This window comes from Cricetulus griseus (assembly GCF_003668045.3).
Source record: "Cricetulus griseus strain 17A/GY chromosome 1 unlocalized genomic scaffold, alternate assembly CriGri-PICRH-1.0 chr1_1, whole genome shotgun sequence".
In the NCBI taxonomy this organism is placed as follows: domain Eukaryota; kingdom Metazoa; phylum Chordata; class Mammalia; order Rodentia; family Cricetidae; genus Cricetulus; species Cricetulus griseus.
This window is the reverse complement of record NW_023276807.1, coordinates 189105394-189128233: the sequence shown is the minus strand read 5'-3', so window position 1 is coordinate 189128233 and position 22840 is coordinate 189105394. Positions and strand designations below refer to the sequence as shown.

The following is a 22840-nucleotide window of genomic DNA, read 5'->3' as shown; positions in this document are numbered from 1 at the left end:
TCTTGTGATCTGAAAGGCACAGAAATTTAGTGAACTGAATCATAACTTCCTAAGCATTTTTTTTTTTTTTTTTTGGTTTTTCGAGACAGGGTTTCTCTGTGTAGCTTTGGAGCCTGTCCTGGCACTCACTCCGGAGACCAGGCTGGCCTCTAATTCACAGAGATCCGCCTACCTCTGCCTCCCGAGTGCTAGGATTAAAGGTGTGCACCACCAACGCCCGACCTTCCTAAGCATTTAATAAATGTTTAATTTTGTCAAAAATTGTTTACATTTCCTTGTGTATATGTGTATGTAGACATGCATATGCATGTGCACACATGCAGATGTCACAGGACAACCTATGGGATGTTTCTCAATGATTCTGCATGTTTTACGGAAGGAACTCAGGCTATCAGGCTGTGTGGAAAGCACCATTACCCACTGAAACATCTTGCCAGCCACTAACTTCATTTCTGGCCCTAGAGTTTTACTCTAAAGTTTTGTATTATCCCTTAAGTTCCAGTCACATCTAAATACACACACACCATAAGAACCCCATTCTTATCCACCCACCACACATTGCATTCACACACTGTATACACGTACACATATCATATATATTATGCATGTACAGCACAGAGGACATGTATACACAACACACACTCCACATGCCACCCACTCCTACATATAACATACCAAATACACAATGCACACCATGTAAACAAACCATATATACTATGCACATACCACATATTCTATATATACCACCCAACCACAGATAACACATTCTGGACACACACACTACATACCAAATAAATACCACATACGCAACACCCACACTACACATATCAGATACACCACACATACCACACAATACACCATACATTACGCGTATAACATAGACCTCGTCCTTGTTCAAAATGTCCCAACACTCAACTCTGCAGTTGCCATCTCACCTCAGGTAAAGAACTGGCTGGATGATGAACTTCCCAAGATAACAAGGCCACCTCTCTGCCACCTTAATTCATCAATGAATTAAGGCCTTACCCACCTTAGGGCCCCCCAGGCATTCTGTGAGCCCCGAAACCCTCTGCTTGCACTGCCCTATGTCCAGATCCCACTGCCCCTGCCTACCTGGCTCACTTGGTTCAAGGCCTCAGCCAAGAGCTTCTGGTTGATGCCACATAGGTTGGCCACCTTCTCTCGGCACTTGTGGTGCACATTCATGCCACAGTCTGCAAGAGGCAGAAGCAGGGCCACCACTGTTAGGTCTCATAAACGAGCAGGAAGGGAGGGGGACAGGGAAGGAGAGGGAGGCGGGGAGATAGGAGGACCTTTCAGACCTTTCAGACCTTTCAGGGGTGAGGGCATCTGAAGCAATCATAAGCATTTTGTATACTTCATGGTTTAAATAAAGAAGAAAACATCTGGATGCAGTAACGGATACCCATAATACCAGCAACTGGGAAGCTGAGGCAACAGGACTGCTCTGCATTTGAGGCCAGCCTCAGCTACACTGATCCAGGTCAGCCTGGGCTACAGTGTGAGTCTGAGGTCAAAGATAGAAAGAGAGGAGAGACCAGGGAAAGAGGAAGAGGGAGGCAAGGAGGGAAAAAGGAGAAAGAGGGAAAAAAGAGGAAGGGTGGGAGGAAGAGAAAGAGAGAGAAGAAAGGGAGGGGGAAGGGCAGGGAGGAAGGGGGAAAGGAGACAGAGAGGGAAAGGAAGGGGGACAAGGAGGGAGAGGGAGAGAGAATGGTAGCTAGTTATAACCCCTTCAACATCTGGGCCAAGTGACATGGGCAGCTTTCCTCGAGGCCTTGAGACGGTCCTGAAGGGAAGCCTGGGACAGGGAAGCCTGGAGCAGGGCCTACTAGTGTGTGGCAAGCCTTGGCTAAGCACTTCCAGTCACATGCTCCACAGTAGTCCCCAGCAGCACACTTGAGGATACAGCTCGGAGGCATGGAGACTTGTGGTCTCATAACGGTCAGGAAGGCCAGTGAGGAGGGCCCTCCTTTAATGAGGAGTCCCCCCAATGAAGTGCAGACAGATGAGAGTCCTTTGAAATATGAGGGAAAGGGGTGAAGGCATCAGGGTGGGAACTGGAGCTTTGGAGGTTGGGGGACAGCTGGAATCCGGGTAGTACACACCTTCACATTTTAACCCCTGCTTCACCAGTCCCCAGAGCAAGCTGCCACAATGGTCACAGAAGGTGGGGCTCATGTAGTTGTAAACCTTGAACCGGTGTGGCATGTCAATGTTGAAGCGTTCTTTCTGGAACTGGAGGGGAAGGGTATTACAGGTCAGGAGTCATACATCAGTTCTCCCCCAACCCTGTACATCATTAGATCCATAACAGGGTTCCACCAAGATCTGGGAAACCCAAAAGTCCAAGGAGCCCAGGGAAGAGTCAAGGAAAGGAGAAAGGAAGTGAAGAAAGAGGCCCCCCCATCTGACCACTCCCCAGATCCCATGGGCCCGGCTCACGATGGTGTCCCGGCTATTGGTGGCAGTGCCAGTGCAGCGGCCGATGATCTTGTCAATGCATTTCTTGTGGATGGCAGCATTGCATTCTTGAAGGGGCACAGACCCAGGACAGGGAGGGGGAGGCACCAAGAGAGGCAGAGTCTGAGCTGGCATTGCTGGCCAAGTATAGCCCTCTGCACAAAGCCAGCCTTCTCACTGGCCGCCCACACCCTCACCCTACACAGGCCTCAGCCCAGGGCTTTATTTTTCCCTCCTCCAGCCAGCTCCTCCAGAAGGGGCCTAGAAAGCACGGGGCAAGAGATGGGCCAATCTAAAGGGTTGTGGAAAATAGAGAAGGCTCAATGACTCTTGGGCCAGGAAGGAGTAGGGCAGGGAGGGGTGGGGATGGGCAGAAGGGAGGATGTATGAAGGCCAGAGAGCCCCTCCTTTCCATTTCTTTATTCCAGGTCAGCAAATAGCTACTAAGTAAGCTCTCTTTCACATGTACACATGACATGCCCCAGTACAAAGACACCTGTACATACATACAAAGCTTGCATAATCATGACAATAGGTTTCTTATACCAAATGCTCATCACCTGCTAAGCCCTTAAAATATAGCTTACATATTTTACCCCAGGGGGTCTTCACACTTGACTCTATTATCCTTAGTTTATGGACTATCAAGCAGAGGCACTTGGCCAGTGTTAAGGAATTTGACCAAGGCCTTAGAGTGAGCAAATGGTAAAGCAGCTTAGGCTTTCTCACACCTGCAGTCTGCAGAGCTTGCTCCACACTGAAAGGTGTGCTTGCACCTGGGCATCAGAGACACTTGCATCAACAAGCACACCAGTTAGGGGAATGTTAGTGAAGATCTCACACCCACCCCTGGAGGCAGAGACTCTGTGTGTGTGTGTGTGTGTGTGTGTGTGTCCCCGTGTAAATCTCTACAACAACCTATTTTTGGCAACAACCCGAGAACCTGCACAGAGTTGGGAAGGAATGCACAGAACTGGTTCTGGCAAGCTGCAACAAGTCAGCCTGGCACTGACTGACTTGAGCACACACACTCATGTACACAGGGCTCTTGTCCAGACATGCTATCCAGACCCAGGGATACAAACAATGGCATGCACACACATGCACATGTTGAATAGAGGAAAGACTTACGCCGGCATTTGTAGCCTTGCTTGTTGAGGCCCCTGGAAGGCAAAGCCCCAGCAGAGTGAGTGAGGACACTCTAGTTTGGTCCCTTCCTTCATGTGCCACCCCCAACAGGTGTCACCAGTCCTCACCAGACAAACTCTTTGCACACAGAGCAGAAGGTGGGCTGCCCAAAGAAGGTGGCGATGAATTCGTGGTTCTTGATGTAGTGGATTTTGGCTTGTTTAATGGCTCCACGGCGGTTCATGGTTGGGAATTTGGCCTCCTCCTCGCTACGCATAGACTGTTTGCAGTCTATGAGCCATAGGGTGAAGTTAGTCCCAGGGTCTATGAGGGGCCCTCCTCCTGCAAACCTCCCAAGATGGTCCCAACATGTCCCTATGGGAATTGCTTCCTTAGACACCAGTACAAGCTCTGCCCCAGACCTAGCAAATGAGCTTGCCTCTGCTCAGGTGGGAGTCTTACCCCCATCCTCCAGGAAATACTGCACAGACATCAGCACCTTGGCATGAGGCTGCAGGTCCAGCTACAGGGGTGGGGGGTGGGGGGGATGTTAAATCAGTGAGGGCGGGCCTGGGCCAGGTGAGACTCAGAACCCGCCCCCATGGGTCTCCCCCAAGGCCAAGGGGAGGCCCTATAGCCTGGCCAGACACCTGCCAGTCCAGGGTGGGCAGGGCCCCGCCCAAGCCCCGCCCACTCTGCACCCAGGGTATTATTACATTTGGGGAAGTGAAAGGATTCAGCCCACACCCTGCTAGGCCATGTGGCCCAGGAGCAGTGTGGAGGGAAACTCCCCGCCCCACCCCCCTTTGCACAAGCAGACACCACACCACCATGACTGTACACTCTGGGACAGGTTCTTCACTAGCCCAGACCATCTACAGGGAAAGGCCCAAGCCTCTATTCCAGGACCCAGACCCAATGGCATTTCCTCAGAGAGAACACCTACCACTGAGCTACATCCCCAATGCTAATTTTACGCTTATAAATTTTGAGACAGGATCTCATTAAGTTACCCAGCCAGGAGATCTTGAATTTGTGATCATCCTGCCTCAGCCTCCCAAGTACATAGGACTATAAACCTCGGCTCGCAATAAAGCACTGGATACTGTGCTCATTCTGACAAGGGACCTTGAAGTGGGATGATTTTACTCCTTTGCATGGAAGTACAGAGGCTCTGAGAGTCTGAGGACCTGGTACATCAAGGGCCAGGATTCAAGCCCAGGTCACAGTGGCTACAAAGTCATACTAGTAATTGGCCCTGAAGCTGTGCTCACTCACCAAGTCCCAACCAGCAAGCACACATGCACATGAAAGACCACGGCTCACAAGCCTCTCACCCAGAACTCAGCCTTGCCATTGTTCTTCTTGCAGCGCTCAGCCAGTACCGACACACCCACGGTAACCTCAGACAGTGGGTCTTCAGCAGCCCTCATCAGCACAATCTGGATGACACGGCCTTCATAGATGTGGGCATCAAATGTTGACTTCCACTCAGGATACATGGTGGGCTTCTTCTGCACCAGTGTCTTCCCTCTATCTGCAATGGTGACAGGCAGGCGAGGTCAGGCTAGGACTCCCAAGTCCTTCCCTCCTTATCCCTCACTGCCACACAACCTACTCTCTCTCCAGTCCTGAGGCTCTGCAGCTCTCCAGCTAGGCACCCAACAGCCTCCTGAGCCTTTAGGGTACTCTGGTAGGCCTCTAGTACTTTGCTCATGCTGTTCCCTTTCCTGTAACCATTTGTTCCAGCTCCATTTCAACTTCTCTTTCTATTTGCATTCACCCAGTGAACATACGGAGTGTTGGCCACATGCCAACCATGGACTACTGGTGGCAAGGAACATGGCCTGGTCCTGTCTCGAGTCCCAGACAGAGACACAAACTAATTCATGTATTCCTCAGGTAACCACTAAGTCACAGTTGTGATGGCATTGAGGACAAAGACAGTGGTTCTAAACCTTCCTGCCATCAAATGGCCTGACCGTGACATTCAGAGACTTCCTGGAGGAAGGAATAGTTCAGCTAGAACCTAACAGGCGTAGGCAGTAGCCAGCAGGGAGCTGAAGGTGAGACTAGAGCAAAGGGAGTGTCCTCCAGTTAAGCCATCCTGATCCTAGGCTCCCTCAGCACAAGAGTCATCTCCTGTGACCTGTCTAGCTCCCCCTGCAGGGGGAGAGGGCAAGGCCAAGTCAGTTCTGGATCACAATAGCCTCGGTGTCTAGCTCAGCACCTGGCCTAGGCAGATGTGGAAATCATGGGGTGAAACCCAAGATGTGGGGGGCTCAGTTCAACCAGTGTCAAACCCTGGAGGGAATCAGGCAGCCTCTGTCTTCCTGCGTTTTCAGCTGCGTAGCTCAGGAAGACAAGAAGAATCTAGGGGAGAGAAGGTCCCATGCCCTTCTAGGGACTAGCTTCCAACCCTACCTGTGCTCAGTGCCTCCTTCATCTTCACAGCACAGAAAGGCTGGCTTGCCTCATCTTCCGTCTGCAGGGAGCCCAGCTCATAGGAATTGAAGGAGATGCGTAGGAATGGCGCCATGGCGAAGCCTGCAGGGAGACTGTGCACATGAAGGGATGAAGGCAAGGCATTGGAGACCTCTGCCAGGGATACTCAGGCACCCACTCTCCACAGAACTCACACCACTGGACCTAGTATGTGTTGGGCTCCCCATTCAGTGCCAGCAACTGCCCTCTTCTCTCCTGGGCCCCTTTTGATTCTCTGTTGATTTGGCTCATAACCACCCAAGCAAAGAAGCATGGCCAAACTGAGTCCTGTTTCATCAGTCCCATTCTTCCCATGGGCAAACTGAAAACTCGGGCTGAGCCAGACCGGAAAGGCAGAGTTCTATTAACTCAACCCTGACTTGTTCAGCACACCCCACCCTTTGAACACAAGCCCCTCAGGGTCACATGCCTTCTACCTATTTAGATTTCCTGTCCTTTCAAACTGAGAATGGGAGGCAGTAACCGAGATCTTTCCTGGCAGGTAAGGAGGTGTGAAAAGAACACAGGTGGGGATATGAAAAGGGGGTACAGCTTCACATTTTTCTCCAACTATAAAACTGCATTATTTATTTATTTATTTTGATTTTCAAGACAGGGTTTCTTTGTAGCTTTGGAGTCTATCCTGGAACTTGCTCTGTAAACCAGACTGGCCTTGAACTCACAGAGATCTGCCTTCCTCTGCCTCCTGAGTACTTAGCCGGGTGGTGGTGGCTCACGCCTTTAATCCTAGCACTCAGGAGGAAGAGACAGGTGGATCTCTGTGAGTTCGAGGCCAGCCTGGTCTACAGAGCGAGTGCCAGGACAGCCAGGGCTATACAAAGAAACTCTGTTTCAAAATAACAACAACAAAAACCCTGTATTTTAATGTTGAATGCAATATACAAAGCTGGGACTCAGGGCTCCCTTAAACACACACACACACACACACACACAATCCCCAAAACAAAAACACCACCAAAAACCAACATGAAGCAGCTCCCTCTAGCTCCTCACCAGGGCAACCAGTACAGCAGCCAGGTCTGCCCGGAGCTCTCCCTGTTCAGATGAGCTCAACAGGAAACACTGACCTCAGCCTGCAGCCCAGCCCAGGGTGCCCAGCCAGCTCTCAGGGCCCATGTCAGAGCGGACTAGACAGACTAGAGGGGCCGATCCCACCAAATCCTGCCAAGGTCTGGCTTCTACTCAGTAAAAGTGAGAGCAGGTGTGCAATCTCAGGCTGTGCCCACATCCCTGAGTCTCTGGCCTGAAACCAGCAGGTGGGCAAATGCTGAGTGCTAGATCAGTGCCCGTGACAATTTGGAGGGCAGAAAAAGAGAAGCTGGAGTGGGCTCCTGGCCTGGAGCATACATGAGTCTTTGTGGTGACGGGCTTCAAGGGTGACAGGTCTGCAAAAATAAGACTGTCTCCAGAACAGGCTCCAAAGCTACAGAGAAACTCTGTCTCAAAAAAAAAAAAAAAAAAAAAAAAAAGAAGACTGTCCTAGTGTGCTTTCCCTTGCTGTGATAAACACCTTGACCAAAGCAGTTCGGGGAGGACAGGGCTTGTTTCATTTCACAGCCCATCTTAAAGAGCAGGAACCTGGAGGTAGGACTTGATCAGAAACCCAGCTGTTTACGGACTTGTTTTCCAGGATGTTGGCTACCTTTCTTACATCTCCCAGGACCACCTGCCCAGGAGTGGCACTATCCAAGGTGAGCTGAGCCCTCCCACATCCATCAAGAAAATGCCCTACAAACTTGCCTATAGGCCAATCTGATGGAGGCATTTTCTCAATTGAGGTTCCCACTCTCAGATGATGCCAGCTTGTGGTAAGCTCACAAAAAACTAACCAGCACAAGCACTTACACAGTCATGGAAGTGACTATACCTGTGAGGCCATGTGGGACATGATGTGATGGGAGATTAGTAAATGTTGGCATGAAAAGCAAGCTACAGAGGCCTGGCATTGGTTACATGCCAGGAATCTTGGACGGATGTCCCAAATCCCCAAGGAAAAAAGACATCTTGGACCTCCTCTGACCTGGGAGTCCAAGGCATCAAGTGCCCAGTGAGTGCTTTCAGGGCCTAAAGTAATAAGCAGGGCCCCTCCTAGCACACACTTGCCATAGTCCACATACCAAAGACCAGATTACAGCGGGCACAGCTCGGCCTCTGTCTCAATGAGATAACCCAGGATCAAGGCAGGGTAGTGAGCAGCTAGCTTAGTACCTCAGAGGGTAGAGTTGAACAGGCAGAGAAAAAAGTAGGAGAAGGGGCCTAGGCTCCTTAGGGACAAGAGATTAGAGCCATACCAGTGGCAAAATGGTAAGACTGGCTAGACACAGGTCCTTGACAACAAAGCTGTCTTGGCTGTGGCTATGTAGGCCTTTTGGGCTCTGAGTCTCTACAACCTCATATTCCAGATGAGGGCTTGTCCCTGGTCGATAGGCTGTCCTGCTGATGAGAAGCCCACTAGGATAAGGGCCAACATCAGCCTGGCAGGCCTAGGACATGTCCTCTTGTTAATGTCACCCCCATGCCCTACAAGACACCCTCTCAAGTCTGCTCATATCTCCCACTGTGTCTCTTCTACCTGCCCACAAGTCAGTGAGAACTGGGAAACTGTCCCCAGTTCTGAGATAGGAAAATCATGTGGCAACTCATTCTGGACTGTTAGGCAGTTCACACACTTGTTGGCCAGCCTCTCCCCACAGCTCCCCCTGGTGTCTAGCTCTGCTTGCAGGCCCACGGCTTTCTTTGCTCCTAGCTTGCTCTGGGCTCACAGAGCTGTGTGGAAGAAACAAGGAGTCAGAGCAGCCACAGGAGGGTGATGATGCAGGGCTCAGGACCTGACCCGTGGGCTGCCCTTGAGGTCTACACTCTGGCTTCCACTCATAGCAGCTTACTATTACAAGCCACTGGAGGGAAAACCACAACCACAGCAGGTCTGAGCCCCAGCCCTAAACCTGCATCCAGGCCGCAGTGCTACCAGCACTGGGGAGCCGTGGTCTTTGTGGGCAGCCATGGGACTACCCAAGAATCATTCAGGGGTCAAATCACCTTGCCCCAAGTTCCTGAACAAAAGTAAAGGCGAAAATCCTTGCTGGTGCTAATGTCCATTTGGTTGTCATGTGGAATACTCAGACCCTAGAAGGGAAACAAGACACACACTAGCTAGTATCTGCTTCCATTTCAGTGTGGCCCTGAGAGAGGTTCTGGGCAACAGCATCCATCTTCACAATTAAATCAGTCTGCCCCCGAGCCTTGCTGTGTCTGAGCAGCAGTGGGAAGGCTAGAGTGAGACAGAAGCACAAAGGCAAGGTGTGCCCACTATTTATAAACCCCATGCAAATATGCCCAGGTCCACAGGCCCCAAAGGAAGGATAGCACCTCAGCCCCAGGCTTTGCAGGCCCAGGGGACAGCAGGGGCCATCCTCACAGCACTCCACGGGGGAGCAGGCAGGCCTTCTCTATTGTTGGGGGCTCTGAGTCTCTATGCTCCTGCTCCTCCAGTCTGTCTATGAGGAAGACAGCAAGGGAAAGAGTCAAACAGCCAAGTTGTCAATCTCAGCTCACTCTCTTATGAGAAAGACTGTCCTGTCCAAGATGACAACATAATGCATTAGCCTTGTATTTGGTCACTTTATCCATGTGGAGCCCCAGTTAGTATCTTCTGGATAAAGAAATCAAGGCTCAAAGAGTATAAGTGACTTACTCAAGGTCACACAGCTAGTAAGTAGAAGTAAATGGTAGGAAGACTTGAATGTGTCAAGGAGAAATGAAGAGAGGAAAGAAAGCTGAAATGGAGACATAAATATAGCAGGAATAGCACAAACATTTATGAAGACAGGAAAGCGAAAGAAGAATGCAGAACCCTGTGCTTGGCCAGTCTATTCTCCGATACTCAATCCTGAATCCTGGACTGGTCCTAGGCCTGCCTTCAAGGCCACTCTTCTCCTCTTGCACAAGGGTGGTACAAACCCCTGAACTATTGTCTTTCCTCCATTTCTGAAAACATGGGAAACTGGCCTGGGTCCCTATCCTTGTTAGAGTTCTACCGGAAGCCTTGAGGTAAGGAAGGCAGTGGCTAAGCCACAGCAGGCAGGTCACCTTTTCCAGAGCAAATAGAAACCTGTTTCCAAGCCAGGTGGTGGTGGTACACTACTTTAATCCCAGCACTCGGGAGGCAGAGGCAGGTGGATCTCTGTGAGTTTGAGACCAGCCTGGTCTACAAGAGTTAGCTCCAGGACAGCCTCCAAAGCCACAGAGAAACCCTGCCTTGGAGGAAAAAGTAGAAACCTGTTTCCAGCCAGCCCAAGGCATTGAGAGAGGTAACCAGGGAGGCACTGTTGGCATTCCTGCTTGGTGGCTCCAAGTGTGGTGATAAAGGGAGCAGAGACTGACATGTTCACTCCTTATGGTACAGAGGGAAACTAAGGCCAATGTTCTGCATGGAAAGCCTCAGCTCTCACAGTCTCCCTCTACTCTGGTCTGGTTTTCTTACAGGCCATAGGTTCTGTCCATTGGACAGAGGGGAAAGCTGGGGCTGGTGATGAAGAAAACATCAGCTGAAGGTCCTGGTGGGTCATCTGACTTCAACAGAAACCTGGGAGCAAACCCATGAAGAGCACTGATCCTACTTCATGTAGCCCTCTACCATCTACACCTGCCTAAACTCAGACTGGCACTTGCTGCCAAGACTAGATGCAGATGGCAGCAAAGTGATGCTCTCCTGGGGCTGCCACCCTACCTGGTGTATAGGTCTGGGAGGGATGAATGAGGGATAGAAAAACAGACATAGGTATGGTCATGAAAGGATGGATTGAGAGGTGATGTGACTAGCAGGGGAGAGGAAGCTGGCCCTGCAGCTGTAAAGAACAGGACATATATGAAGAACAATCAGTCTGTGAAGAGAAGCATCTGGGAGCTGACCTTTGTGGTGGAATTCCCAGACAGAACCAAGTCAAGGAGGCCATGGGCTTTCACAACCCAGGAAATAGGCCCAGCAACAAGAGCAGGAAGAACAGAGAGAAGGCCTCTACCACAGCCTATAGTCTCAGGTCACAGCCAGGACCTAGATACCTTCCATGGGACAGACCTCATGCCCTTACCAGGGCTCCCCCTTCCACCACTCCCTCACTCCATGGGACCAGTTACTGCCCATGTACTCTCATCCCCAGACTCTTCAATACTCTGCTATTCCTCCCTGCTTTCCCTACTCCAGCAGCTCTCTCTCAGCTGTGACTCCTCCTACAGCATGGAACCTTCTCAGCTAGCACTGTTCTTAGGAGAAGCCAGATACTTCAACCTGCCGTTTATGGTTTCCCACACTCTGGCCCCATCCTGTTCTCCACCTCAAATCCCTCTGGCTGCTTGGTACCTCATCTGCCAGCCCCCATGAACCTGTGCATGAACCCTTAGCCAGGATAGCCTTCTTGTCATGTATCCATCTAGACAGTTCCAAAAGCCAGCCCTGGCAATCTCTCCCCACTCGTGAGGAAGGCTTCCCGATTGGTAACCTGTGCCACTGTCTCAGGTGTTGAGGACTTGGGTTTCTTGTAGGTGGGGTGGTGTCTCTGCCTCCCGTTCAGTCATCTCAGTCCTGGCTACATGATGTCCACTTAACAATCCCACTACCTCTGAGCTGGTGGTGGAGTTCAGAGGTAGAATACTTGCCTAGTATAAGGCCCTGGATTCAATCCTTAGCACCACAAAACAAACAAACCAAAAACCCACAACACAAAACATGAAAATTTGGATTAATTACATACAAGTGTGGTAGGCACTGTCTGTAATTCCAGCAATCAGGCTGGCCTGGGCTACAGAAGGGTCCTTCCTCAAAACAAAAAAGAATTCCAAATACAGTCCATGGAAATAGGAAGTGGGTACATAGGTTGGGCTACCCTAAGAATCAAGTGAAAGCTGGGTACCCTCTCAGAAAAATATGCATGCAGTGACATGATTCTGCACGAAACAAGGTGGGGCTGAGACCACAAAACTCTGCCTCAGCTCCAGGTCAGTCTCACCAGTGATTGCCTCAGACAAAGCTGATGGGACACACAGCTTGGTGGAGGACTAAGGAGGACTGAATAGGAGGAGACCAGGCTATGCTCAGGCAGTGAGGATTGGGAGTGAGAGGGGCTAAAGTAGAAATGGGGCTACAAGCATCTATTGGCTGGGGTGGCTGGAGGTCTTTAGCCTGAGTGATATCACAGATGCCCAGCCAGAGGGTCTAGACAAGTTCCTGACTGTCAACTGCCTCACAGGCCTTCTGCCAACACTTGGGGTAGGAACACTTTAAGGGCACAGCCTGTACCAGGCACAGAACTGCAGTCATCTAGCAGGCCCCTGGATCAGGGATCTCTGAGATCAATGAATAGGAGTTTCAGGTACCCATGAGGGAGAAACAAAGGCCCTTCATGGCCCAAGCCAGAAGCCAGCCCTTTGAGGAAGAGAGATTCTCTGTGAGGAGCCAGGTGGAGGAGAAAATATCCAGGACTCCCCAGAAACAACCACACACATGTACACACATGGACATACAAACCTATATACAGTCAGGCATGAGGAATTTCCTTTGAAGGTCGACACACAAACAGAGGTACACACACAGCCCTTGGATGACATAGTGGCACACAAAGAGGAAAACCCCCCACTCACCCACAGCTGTCATGTCAACAGAGAACCAGGCATGCGGGCATTGCGTGCATGTGCACACACACACACACAATGTGATAAGCCATAATATACAGATGGGCAACAGACACACTCTAGGCAAAGAGATAAACTCAGATACCGGAAAGGACCTTGCATACCTGATTAGGTTCTGGCACCAAATATAGCTTTTCCTGTCACATATCCTTGGGCACAATGGCTGGGGAGAAGGAATGAAGATAGCAGGGAACCAGGCCAGGATGTGCTTGCCTCTTCAGGAGGTCCAAAGAGGATTCCAAAATATGGAAGACAAGGGACGGGCTGGTCAGGCACATCTCAAAGCAGGCCTTAGCCTGCCTACTTGCCTGCAGGGCCCCAAGTGGAAGTGAGCCAATGCTAAAGCTGGAGCTCATAGGTGGCAGTCACAGGCCTGGTGAGTGAGGGGAGGACTTTAAGTGCCATGGTAGGGGCAGCCCATACATGCCCTCCATGAGCCCCAGGCACACACTGCAGAAGATGACCAAGAGGTTGAGCAATTAAACCAAAGCCACAAAGCCAGTGGGGGCCAGGAGGGGGAAGGGGAACCAGTTTCTAACTCAAACTCTTAGACCTGCCACCAGACTTACAAGTTTTCGGGTGGGGACTGCTCTGTGGCCCCCAGTTGGTGGTCCCAAGCCCATGTCTTATGCCTTCTCTCCCTCCCCTTCTCTCTCGAAGGTTTAGAATGTGGCCAAGCCTCTCTACTATCTCTATCTGCGATATGGGAATGATCATACCCATAGACCATGCTGAACACAGTGCCTGGAATGAGGTAGAGATATACACAGAAACTGTCAACATGCTATCCTACTGCTTGGCCCTCTCTCTCCCACCTACCCCACTACCCATCTCTAGTTGTCCTTGGTCCTCTTAGGGTTACTTCAGCTGTGGGATGTCCTAGGCTTCCTGCTACTCCAGGATCCCATTAGGCTAGCATACTTGAGTCCATGGTCAGCAGGGTCCAGCAGTCTCCATGTCTTGATAACCTAGACCCCTAAGCTTTCTCTGGCTCTGCCACTGGTGGACCCCACAGATCCTCTTACCATGTCCCCAACAGCCCCGCAGTCTATACCACATAGACATCTGATCCAACCTTGGCCTAATGACTGGCCTGTTTACTCAACATGGCTATAGATGTGATCCAAAGCTTCTGCTGTTGAGAAAACAGCAGCTCAGCGACCACAGGCCTGCCCTCCTGGCCCCCAGGCAGGGACTTCTGAGGGACAGCTGTTCTATCTTGTATCTGAGGTCTTTTAAGCTTTCTCACCAAAGGGAGGCCTTTTCCTCTCCAACCCGGCTTTAGATTCTCAGGTCTCATTTTGGACCTAGAACTCTGTATGGTAGGCGTATGTGCCCACCTGCCTCTCCAACCTCACCACATGAATGAGTCAAAAAAAAAAAAAAAAAAAAGAAAAAAGAAGGCAGCCCACAGCAGCCTACTGCTGTCCCGCTTCCATGTGTCTTCATCTGCCAGGAGTGCAGTGCCCACGTTCACAGCCATCAGGCCAGAAACCTAGGTCCTGTTTTCTGCTTGCCTGCCTCCCCCCACACAGCCCACTCCCAAGCCTGCCTTTGTAGCGAGGCTGCAGGCCTCTCCTGCCTCCACCTCCTACCCCAACCTGGTTCCTAGTGCCGAGCCCAGACCAAACACCTGCCTGCCTACTGCTCACCTTCCTCTACTCTGGCCCCCACAATCCCTATGCCCCAGCTCCAAACAGGGCTCTCAAGACTTTTAAGACAGTAAAACAAACCCTGTCATCCCTGACTCAGCTCCCAGTGTTTTCTACCAAGTCCATCAACCTGTAGCCTTGACCTCCCTGATCTAACCAGTTGCCTTCTCCTCATCCATGTGCCCTGGCTACCCAAGTTCCTTCTATGAGGAGCCTCTGTATTCAGTGTTCTGTCTTCCTGTACCCTACTCCTCACAGTGGAGCCTTTCTATCATTTATGTCTCACAAGGACACCCCTGCCCTACCCATTTCACAGATGAGGCAACAGAGGCTGAGGGCAGTCTAGTCTCTAGCTTGGGTACACAGGCAGGAACAACTACATCTGAGAATGTCTGACATTGAAGAGGTCTTGCCTCTTCCCTTCAGGGTATCTTCCCTTACATTCAGCCCAGGCTTCCATTGATCTCCAGCCCTCCAACCTCCTGGGCCTGTATGAGACATCACCATCCTTACCATTCTTCATCACCAGAGACTACCAGCTTCTTGGTCCCAAACAGCAATGGGCAAAGATGAGCTGACCTCTGCATTCCTGGGATATGAAGGTTCCTCCCACCAAGGGCCACATGTCAGTGATGCAACATGGACGGATATACATGCCCCACTTTCCAACCTAACCAGTCCCAGATGCCTGACCTTTCTCTGACCTAAAGGCTGACTCCGGGGGTCCCAAGGAGAGGCAGGCTGCTAAGAGGACAGACCACCCACCTCCTCATTCAAACCTGAAGTCCTGTAGAGGCCAACGAAGAGAGGAATCAAGAGGAGTCCTAAGCAGCTAGCTATGGGCTACCTTTCCCTTCTCCTCATACACTGTTGTAAGATCTACTTTCCTCATTTTGAAAGCAAGCGATGGGGACACAAATAGGAACAGGCTGTGCTGCTGACTGTGCATAGCTACCCTACCCCGGGGCCCCTTCTGAAGAGGACATGGGACCCATTGAATCAGTAGAGCCCTCCCCAATGCCTAGTGTCGCGGGTGACGGCAGAACTCACAGAGAGGAGGGAGTCAGAGACCTGACTTCTCACCTAGGTTCCACAGCCTGTGGCTGTGACACCAGGCCAGTCCCAGGCCATCAAACATTATTAGTATCACTTGCTAGATTTGAATAGTTAACTCTGCACCGGCACTAAGTGCTTTACATGCCTTCAGTTCTTGCTGTTTGCTTGTTTGTTTGTTTTGCAGTTGTTTTTTTTCCAGACAAGGTTTCTCTGTGTAGCCCTGGCTATCCTGGAACTCACTTTGTAGACCAGGCTGTCCTGGAACTCACAGCGATCCATCTGCCTCTGCCTCCCAAGTGCTAGGATCAAAGGCGTGCACTACCACTATTCAGCCAGTTCCTGCTATTTTGCATACATTGTCTGCTGTTTCCCAAATAGCTCATAAAAGTGAATATAAACATGATTTTATCAGAGAGAGAGAAAAAGAAAACAAACAAAGGTACTAAGTGTGAAAACCACTTGCACAGATTTATCCACACAGCTGCTTGGTACTACTACCTAATTTTGGAACACAGAGGGGGCATTGCCATGCCTACTGGTGCTGAAGCCCCTGTGCTTCGGCTTACAGACTTGGAACAGGGGAGGACCTGGGGTTGTGGGGTTGCCGGCAACTTATTGGTCTCAGGCCCCTGTCTTCCACCAAAGTTCCAGACATGCCTGGTCAATTGGCCTAAGCCACAGGTCAGACACTACTCCCCTCACAGGCAGAGTTGAGGTGAGGCAAGCCTCAGGCGGAGTTGGTCAGTCCTACTCTGAAACCACTTCCTGGGTAGTCCAGAGGAAGTGAGTCTCCAGAAACATCTTGGACCAGCTGGGTCTCTTCCCTGAGCCCAAGCCTTGGAGAATGGACCCCCGGAGAAAAATGCCCTGCTGGACAGACTCCACTCTCTCCAGGCATAGTGTGAGGCCAGGGAAGCTGCAGGTCCCCCACTGGCCTATGATCATCTTGGCCCCATGACCAAACAGCCCACTCACTTCCTCTTCTGAGGCACTAGCCACAGCTTGCAGCAGCTGACTTAACCCTCCTCCACACTTGTGCCCCTATCTCTAACGCCAGCTAGGTCATGTGGGTAGACCCCTCTCAGTGTGGCCTAACTTCCTCCAGCCCTGGTGACCCCCCCATATTTTTTTTTTTTTTGAGACAAGGTTTCTCTGTGTAGATTTGGCTATTTGGCTGTACTGGAACTCACTATGTAGACCAGGCTGACCTCAAACTGACAGAGATTCTGAGTGCTGGGATTAAAGGGGTGTGTGTGTGTGTGTGTGTGTGTGTGTGTGTGTGTGCGCGCGCGCGCGCGCGTGCCCACTCTAGCACACATAGGCACACACAGAGCTAGCCCTGGAGATCCTAGCTACACCTGGAACTTCACTGTCAGGTGACAGACCCTGGCTGCCGGAGTGGGTAATGATCCTGATCCTGACCAGGGCTCCCCACCTGACCTAGCATGAGCATTGTGTGACGGGTGTGGATAATCATAGAAGGAAGTAATCCTCTGCATGAGGGTCTGAGTGTGTCCCCTGAGGAGATGCATGTCAACAACTGTGCTTATGTGTAGGCAGCATGTGCCTGGGGCGAGTATGCCCAGTGCAGCTTGGCCTTGTCTACCTGTGTGAGCATGTGTGTGTCTCTGCCAGCCAGCCAGGTGATGTTTGAGAGTTTGCCATAGGCAGGCTCCACAGCTAAGTGAGGCTAAGTGGCGTCCCAGACTTCAACAGCTGAGAGCCCCAAGCAGATCAATTCCTCACCAGGTCTGGAGGAGGATGAATAGATAGAAGACCCAGTGAAGGTCCTGCCCTTGTCCTACCACCACTGGAGTGAGAACCTCAACCTGATCCTTCTCCATACTGAGGAAGCCTCAAACACCCTGGAACCCCTGCACCCACAGTGGCTAACAGTCAGAGGATGGGAATGGGGGCTGACCATGGGAGACCCTTGAAGGGAGACCACTTTTACTAGCCTGTCCTGTCACTACTCAGGTTCTAGCACACACACACTCATACTTCCCCACACACATACACATCCATGTGTGCGTGTGCACATGCAGACCTCTGTTCACTGGGGCTCCTCTAGTCACACTACTTCCTTCCTTCCTCCCTACTTCTTTCTGTCTCTTCCTTCTTTCTTTTTCTGTTTGTTTCGGGTGCTGGGGTTTCCACTAGAGCTTCACATATATTAATCACACTATCACAGAGCTGGAGCATCAGATTCACAGGACTTTATTGCAACCGGGGCTCAAGGAGGCAAGGCTGGCCCCACAGGGGCACTGCTAACTTCAGAGACTTGCAGCCTTCCCTGGCATCCCTAGAAGACAATGACCAGCAGACCCCAGGCCTGAATCAGGAGGCTAAGGAGAGACCACTCAGTCCTTCTGGGAGACTCATTCTATTCCCAGGCCAGCACTGAACCCACCATGGGGCACAGGTGAGCCTGTTTCCTTGTGACAGGAGGGCAGTTTGAGGAACTATGGAAAAGCTGACACATCCACCCCAAACTTTGACTTACAGGCTATTTTCCCTCAAATTGGCCAAAAACAGTGTCACTGCTCCTTCCCCCACATTATGGGGGTGTATGGGGGTTCCAGTTCTCTGAGCTTCAAGGCCAAAGCAACAGCAGGTATCAGTCAAGAAGCCCCTTATGAACAAAGGAACAGACACCTCCACTGGACACTCTGCTTCACACCCACATCACAGTGCCTTGGGACCCAGCCAGTCCCATAGAAGAAGATATGTCTTAAAGAGGAAGGGTACCCTAGCACATTGCCCATCTGCCTCCCAGACCTTGCTGGTCCTGTCTCCTGCTGTGCGGCAGCCACTCACTAACCACCAGAAGTAAGTAGGCCCAACGCCCTTGCCTGGGCCAATTCCCAGTGGACCTGTAGGAACAGGAGAAAACAGCTGAGCTGGGAGGCACAGCCAAACAAGCTCCAGCATCAGCCAGCCTCGGCACAGCCAGCACAGGCCAGCTCAGCTTTGCTGGGCCAAGGAGTTCAGGCTTCCCTGGGCTTGACTTTCTCTTCTGTCAATGGCTGTTAGGCTCACATTCTCTTGGGAACCAGCTATGTTCCATGTTAGGGTCTAGAACACTGTCCTTGCCCCTAGAACATTTCTAGCATGGTAAAGAGGCCATGTAACATGGTTGGGGGTGAGGAGGAACACCTGCTCTGACCTTCCTGTCAAGGAGGTGAATCTAAAGGTTTTGGGGTTGCTGGGTGCAATCAAGAACCAACCTCAGACAATTCCTTTGAGCCTTTTTTTTTTTTCTTTTCTTTTTAAAAAAAGACAGATTATCATGTAGTCCAGGCTGGCTTCAAATTCACTGTGTAAACTGAGTGAGCCTTTCCAACCCCACCCCCACCTTTTATTTTGAGACTGAGTCTCTTAGTGTATCCCTGATTGCAAGATCTGCCTGCCTGGCGTTCTGGGTGCTTGGTTTAAGGCATGTCACTATGCCCAGCTGTAATCCTATTTTTTTAAGTGGGGGGGGGGGAATACTACTGCTCCAATGCCCAGGCAGCTCTGAGTTTAAAACATGTCTTGCCGGCTCCTGTGCTAGATTCACAGTGAAAGCAAGAGATGATCAGAGTACAGTGAGATACAACCAGTAAGCCTAGTTACTCGGGCCAGAGGCATGAAAAGCAAAAGTTCAAGGTTAGTGTGGGTTACAGGGAAAGTTCAAGACCAGCCTGGGGAAACAAAATAAGACTCTGTTTCAAAAATTAAAAAAAAAAAAAAAGAGTTTAGGATGTAGTTCATTAATAACTCCAAGTAAGGCCCTGGCTTCAATCATCAGGACCACTAAAAAAGCACAAGAGGAGAACATAATAGATAGATAAGGATCCATCTTAGTCCTTGTTTTGTAGTTTCAGGTGATTCTCACATTACTATTGCACCATTATACAGTTGAAAAAACCGAGGCATAGAGACATTCTGAACAGGAGGAACAGCAAAAGCAGCAAGGGGCCCTGGCCTAGGTATTCTGGCATTTCCACTGCAAGCTAGGTTTTCTCAAAAGGTCCCACACCCTCACTGGAGGGTGGTAGTGCACACCTTTAATCCCAGCACTTAGGAAGCAGAGGTAGGTGGACTCTGAGTTCAAGGCCAGCCTGGTCTACAAAGTGAGTTCCAGGACAGCCAGGGCTGTTACACAGAGAAACCCAGTCTCCAAACAGCAACAAAGTCCTACTGCCCCAGACCCCATCACTACTTCCTAGAGGCAGCAGCAGCCTTAGGCTTTATCTTTCCATCAGTACTTATTTCCAGTTTAAATTTAAACTCCAATTAGCTGTGCCAGATAAATGGTGTCAGAACCCTGCAATAATCACAGTTCTGAGTCACCCCCCACTCACTCCATCATAGCTACAGAGACTGGGGTCCCATTGGGGTGGAGCTGAGCAGGACTGTGTCCTGGCACTCTGTGAAGAATCCTCCTTCCTGCAAGCAGCCTAGTCAGGGAGACAGGAAGAAGCAAACAACACATCATGTGGGAAATATTGTTGGGAACTATCTGGGTTTTCATTCATCCCAGATTCCAGAAGAATGGGACATACAGCCAGGAACAGCTTCACTCTCAGTGTGAGCCAAGACTGCTGAAGAGCCATTGATCCCTAAGTTCTTGCTTGCTCTGTTCCACAAAGGAAACTCAGCACACAGAGACCTGGCGTAGGACTCCTGCTCTTAAAGGGTATGATAAGTATTTGAACCCATGGCTTTTATGGTTCAGAATTTGAAGTCTTGATCAGACCACTGCAGCCCCAGGACTTGCCTCCAGCTTTCTCCATGTCTCCAGAGCACACGCCCAGCACCTCCTGTTCTCCCATAAGCTCTCACAGCTAGGCACTTACCTTCCCTCCTAGTCCTATCACCAAAGACTCTATAACACCCCTCCTGTTGCTGTCACCCAAACTCAGCCACTGTTACCCACAACCACTGTCACTCAACACACACCTGCAGTTTCATACAGTCAGACTGTGAGTCTCTTACCAGTCATACTCTCCCCCTACAGCTCCATATTGCCAGTGTCACCTTCAGCACAGTCTTGTCATATACCAGAGCCTTTACAACATCATACAGAGATACTGTCACTGAGGACACACCACACACACACACACACACACACACACACACACACACACACACAGCCGCCCTCTGCTGGGCTATCCACCACACCCCAGGCTAATCCATAGCAGGAACGAGGAAACCCAAGGACTAGTCCCCTCCCTCTGCCTGGTCACAGAAGATCAGCAGCAGAGGAAGAAGAATCAAACATGATTGTATGCACTCTTACACAAAAACACACTCACACACAAGCCTTGTAGGTTGGCACGCCAATAGTGTGGGCTCCCACAATTCAAGGATCTAATATACCCACGGCCAGATAGTCACCATTACATGGTGCACACAGGAGTTTCGGGGCACACAGAGATATATATACATGAGCAAGCAAAGACACATATCACAAAATATAGAGGGGAGACAAATGACAATTCACCAAGACATGATGCATGAAGTTGCAAGGGCCACACATGGAGCCTCAGGACACTCAGACAGTCATATACACACAAGCAAGTCACACGTGGAAAAGGACACATTCACAGGGAAAGTCCCACAGTGACAAACAAAATACAAGGAGACAAGATACACAACATACCCACAGGCCTAGACATAGATGCTCCAGCAACAGAAGCCAAGATCCTCCAAGGGCCCGGGGTAGGGACCAGAGGAAAAAGATCTCCTCCACTCATTCTAAAGGTTTAAGCAGAGTGCGTAGTGGGGCTCTCTTCCCTCCCCTCCACTATATACCGAGGGAGTTGGGGAAGTGGGAACAGTTGTGGTGGTGCTTTTGGCCTCCCTCTCCACTGCCAGCCAGCAGGGCAGGGAACTCCCATCACTGCTGCCCTCATCACCTTACTGGGCCCCCAGAGGGAGTGGCGTCTCTCCAGTGGGACCGAGACTGACAGCACCAGGCAGAGGCTACCGGGAGAGGGGGCTCAGAGGGGCGGAGAGGACAGGGAAATGGTAGAGACTGAAGCCACGCCCAGCCCAGAGACAGATGGAAAACCAAGAAAGACACCGAGACAGAAAGAGATAGGGCGAGGAGGCGGCGCCGCGCCGGTCTGCCCGCCTGGGATCCAGGCGCAGGAGGATAGGACGACGGGCGCCTCGGCCTCCGCCCCGTGGTGGAAAGGACCAGAGGCTGGACTGGCAGGGGCCTTCGAGCGTGGGCCGGGGGTGCGGCTCCGAGAGGAATGGGTCGAGGGGGCGGCGGGCCTGGTGGGGGTGGGGAGACGGAGTACTGGACGGCGAGGGGCAAGCGGACTTGGCCTGGAAACGGAGGACCAGGCAAGAGGAGATGAGGACCGACGAACGTGCAGAGGCCCCCAGGGAGATTCGGGAGGATCGCAGAGACCCTCGGTGGGACTGAAGACACCCAGGATGGTAAAGATGACGGGAACAGTAGGGTCTGGGCTCCCGCCGTCGAAGAGAGAGTCAGACCAATCAGGGGACCGAAGCACCGGCGGGTCCCCGTGCTCGGTGGGACTTAGGCTGCTCATGGCTCAGTTTCTCAGTTTAAGAACCGGGAACCGGGGAAGGAAGAGGGGGACGGAAGACGAGGAGGGAAGAGGGGAAGGAAAAGAGGCCACGGGAGAGAGAAGAGAAAAAGGCCGCTGCGCCCTCGAGTTAGCTGGGACCCCGCGCCCGGGCCCAGTTCTCACTCACCTCCGGACGCAGGGCCAGGCGCCAGGGGTCCCGGCGGGCCGGGGTCTGTCTCGTGGCGCGGCTCTCCCCGAAGCGCGTGGACGGGGAGGTCAGCACGGGCCTGATCAGGATGGGTCCGGCGGCTAGTGGGGACCGCTCGGGTCCCGGCACGGAGGGTAGATGTCCAGGGGCCGCTCGCAGGATCCTGCGACCGCCGCCTCCTGCTCTGGCGCCGCGGCACACGGAAGTGCAAGGGGGCGGGGCTGCGCGACCTCACCCAGGTGCCGGCCCCAGCCCCGCCCTCACTCAGGACCCGCCCCAGGGCGCCCGCCCCTTCGAAGCTCCGCCCTCGAGAGCTGAGGGTCCGGCGCGTCTCAGCCTCTTTTAGGGCAAGTCTCGGTTCCCTGGTCTCTTAGCTCTCCCTAGCTCTCGTCGTGCCTCGCCTGCCAGTGGCACGCAAGCCATCTCATCTCAGGGATTGTTTTATGGAGGAGGACTCTGAGGCCAAGGTGGGGGGCACAGCACACACAATGGAGCCTGGGAGGCACCGCCGGGGGTTCCCCATCTACTCGCGCCTACGCCCGGGACTCCCCACTGGCCAGCTGGCCCGCCTCGCTGCCTGGCCTCACTCCTCT

At 51.7% G+C, this 22840-nt stretch overlaps 1 protein-coding gene across 3 annotated transcripts in view; it reads right to left on the bottom strand.

Annotated features, from left to right (window-relative positions):
• Positions 1-22460, bottom strand: part of Prkcd (protein kinase C delta) — a 30547-nt gene extending 8087 nt beyond the window's left edge. The window contains exons 1-9 of one of the 3 annotated variants that reach the window (XM_027389581.2): positions 22227-22460; positions 6034-6156; positions 4947-5146; positions 4072-4132; positions 3738-3900; positions 3613-3644; positions 2464-2549; positions 2127-2256; positions 1114-1214 (exon numbers count right to left, since the gene is read on the bottom strand). In XM_027389581.2, coding sequence (XP_027245382.1) covers positions 1114-1214; positions 2127-2256; positions 2464-2549; positions 3613-3644; positions 3738-3900; positions 4072-4132; positions 4947-5146; positions 6034-6148 — 888 coding nt within the window. In that variant the 5' untranslated portion in view covers positions 6149-6156; positions 22227-22460. Of the gene's footprint in view, positions 1-1113; positions 1215-2126; positions 2257-2463; positions 2550-3612; positions 3645-3737; positions 3901-4071; positions 4133-4946; positions 5147-6033; positions 6168-22226 lie in introns of all 3 variants that reach the window. The other 2 variants (XM_027389580.2, XM_027389582.2) reach the window with 2 other exon arrangements.
• Between the last annotated feature and the right edge of the window lie 380 nt (positions 22461-22840).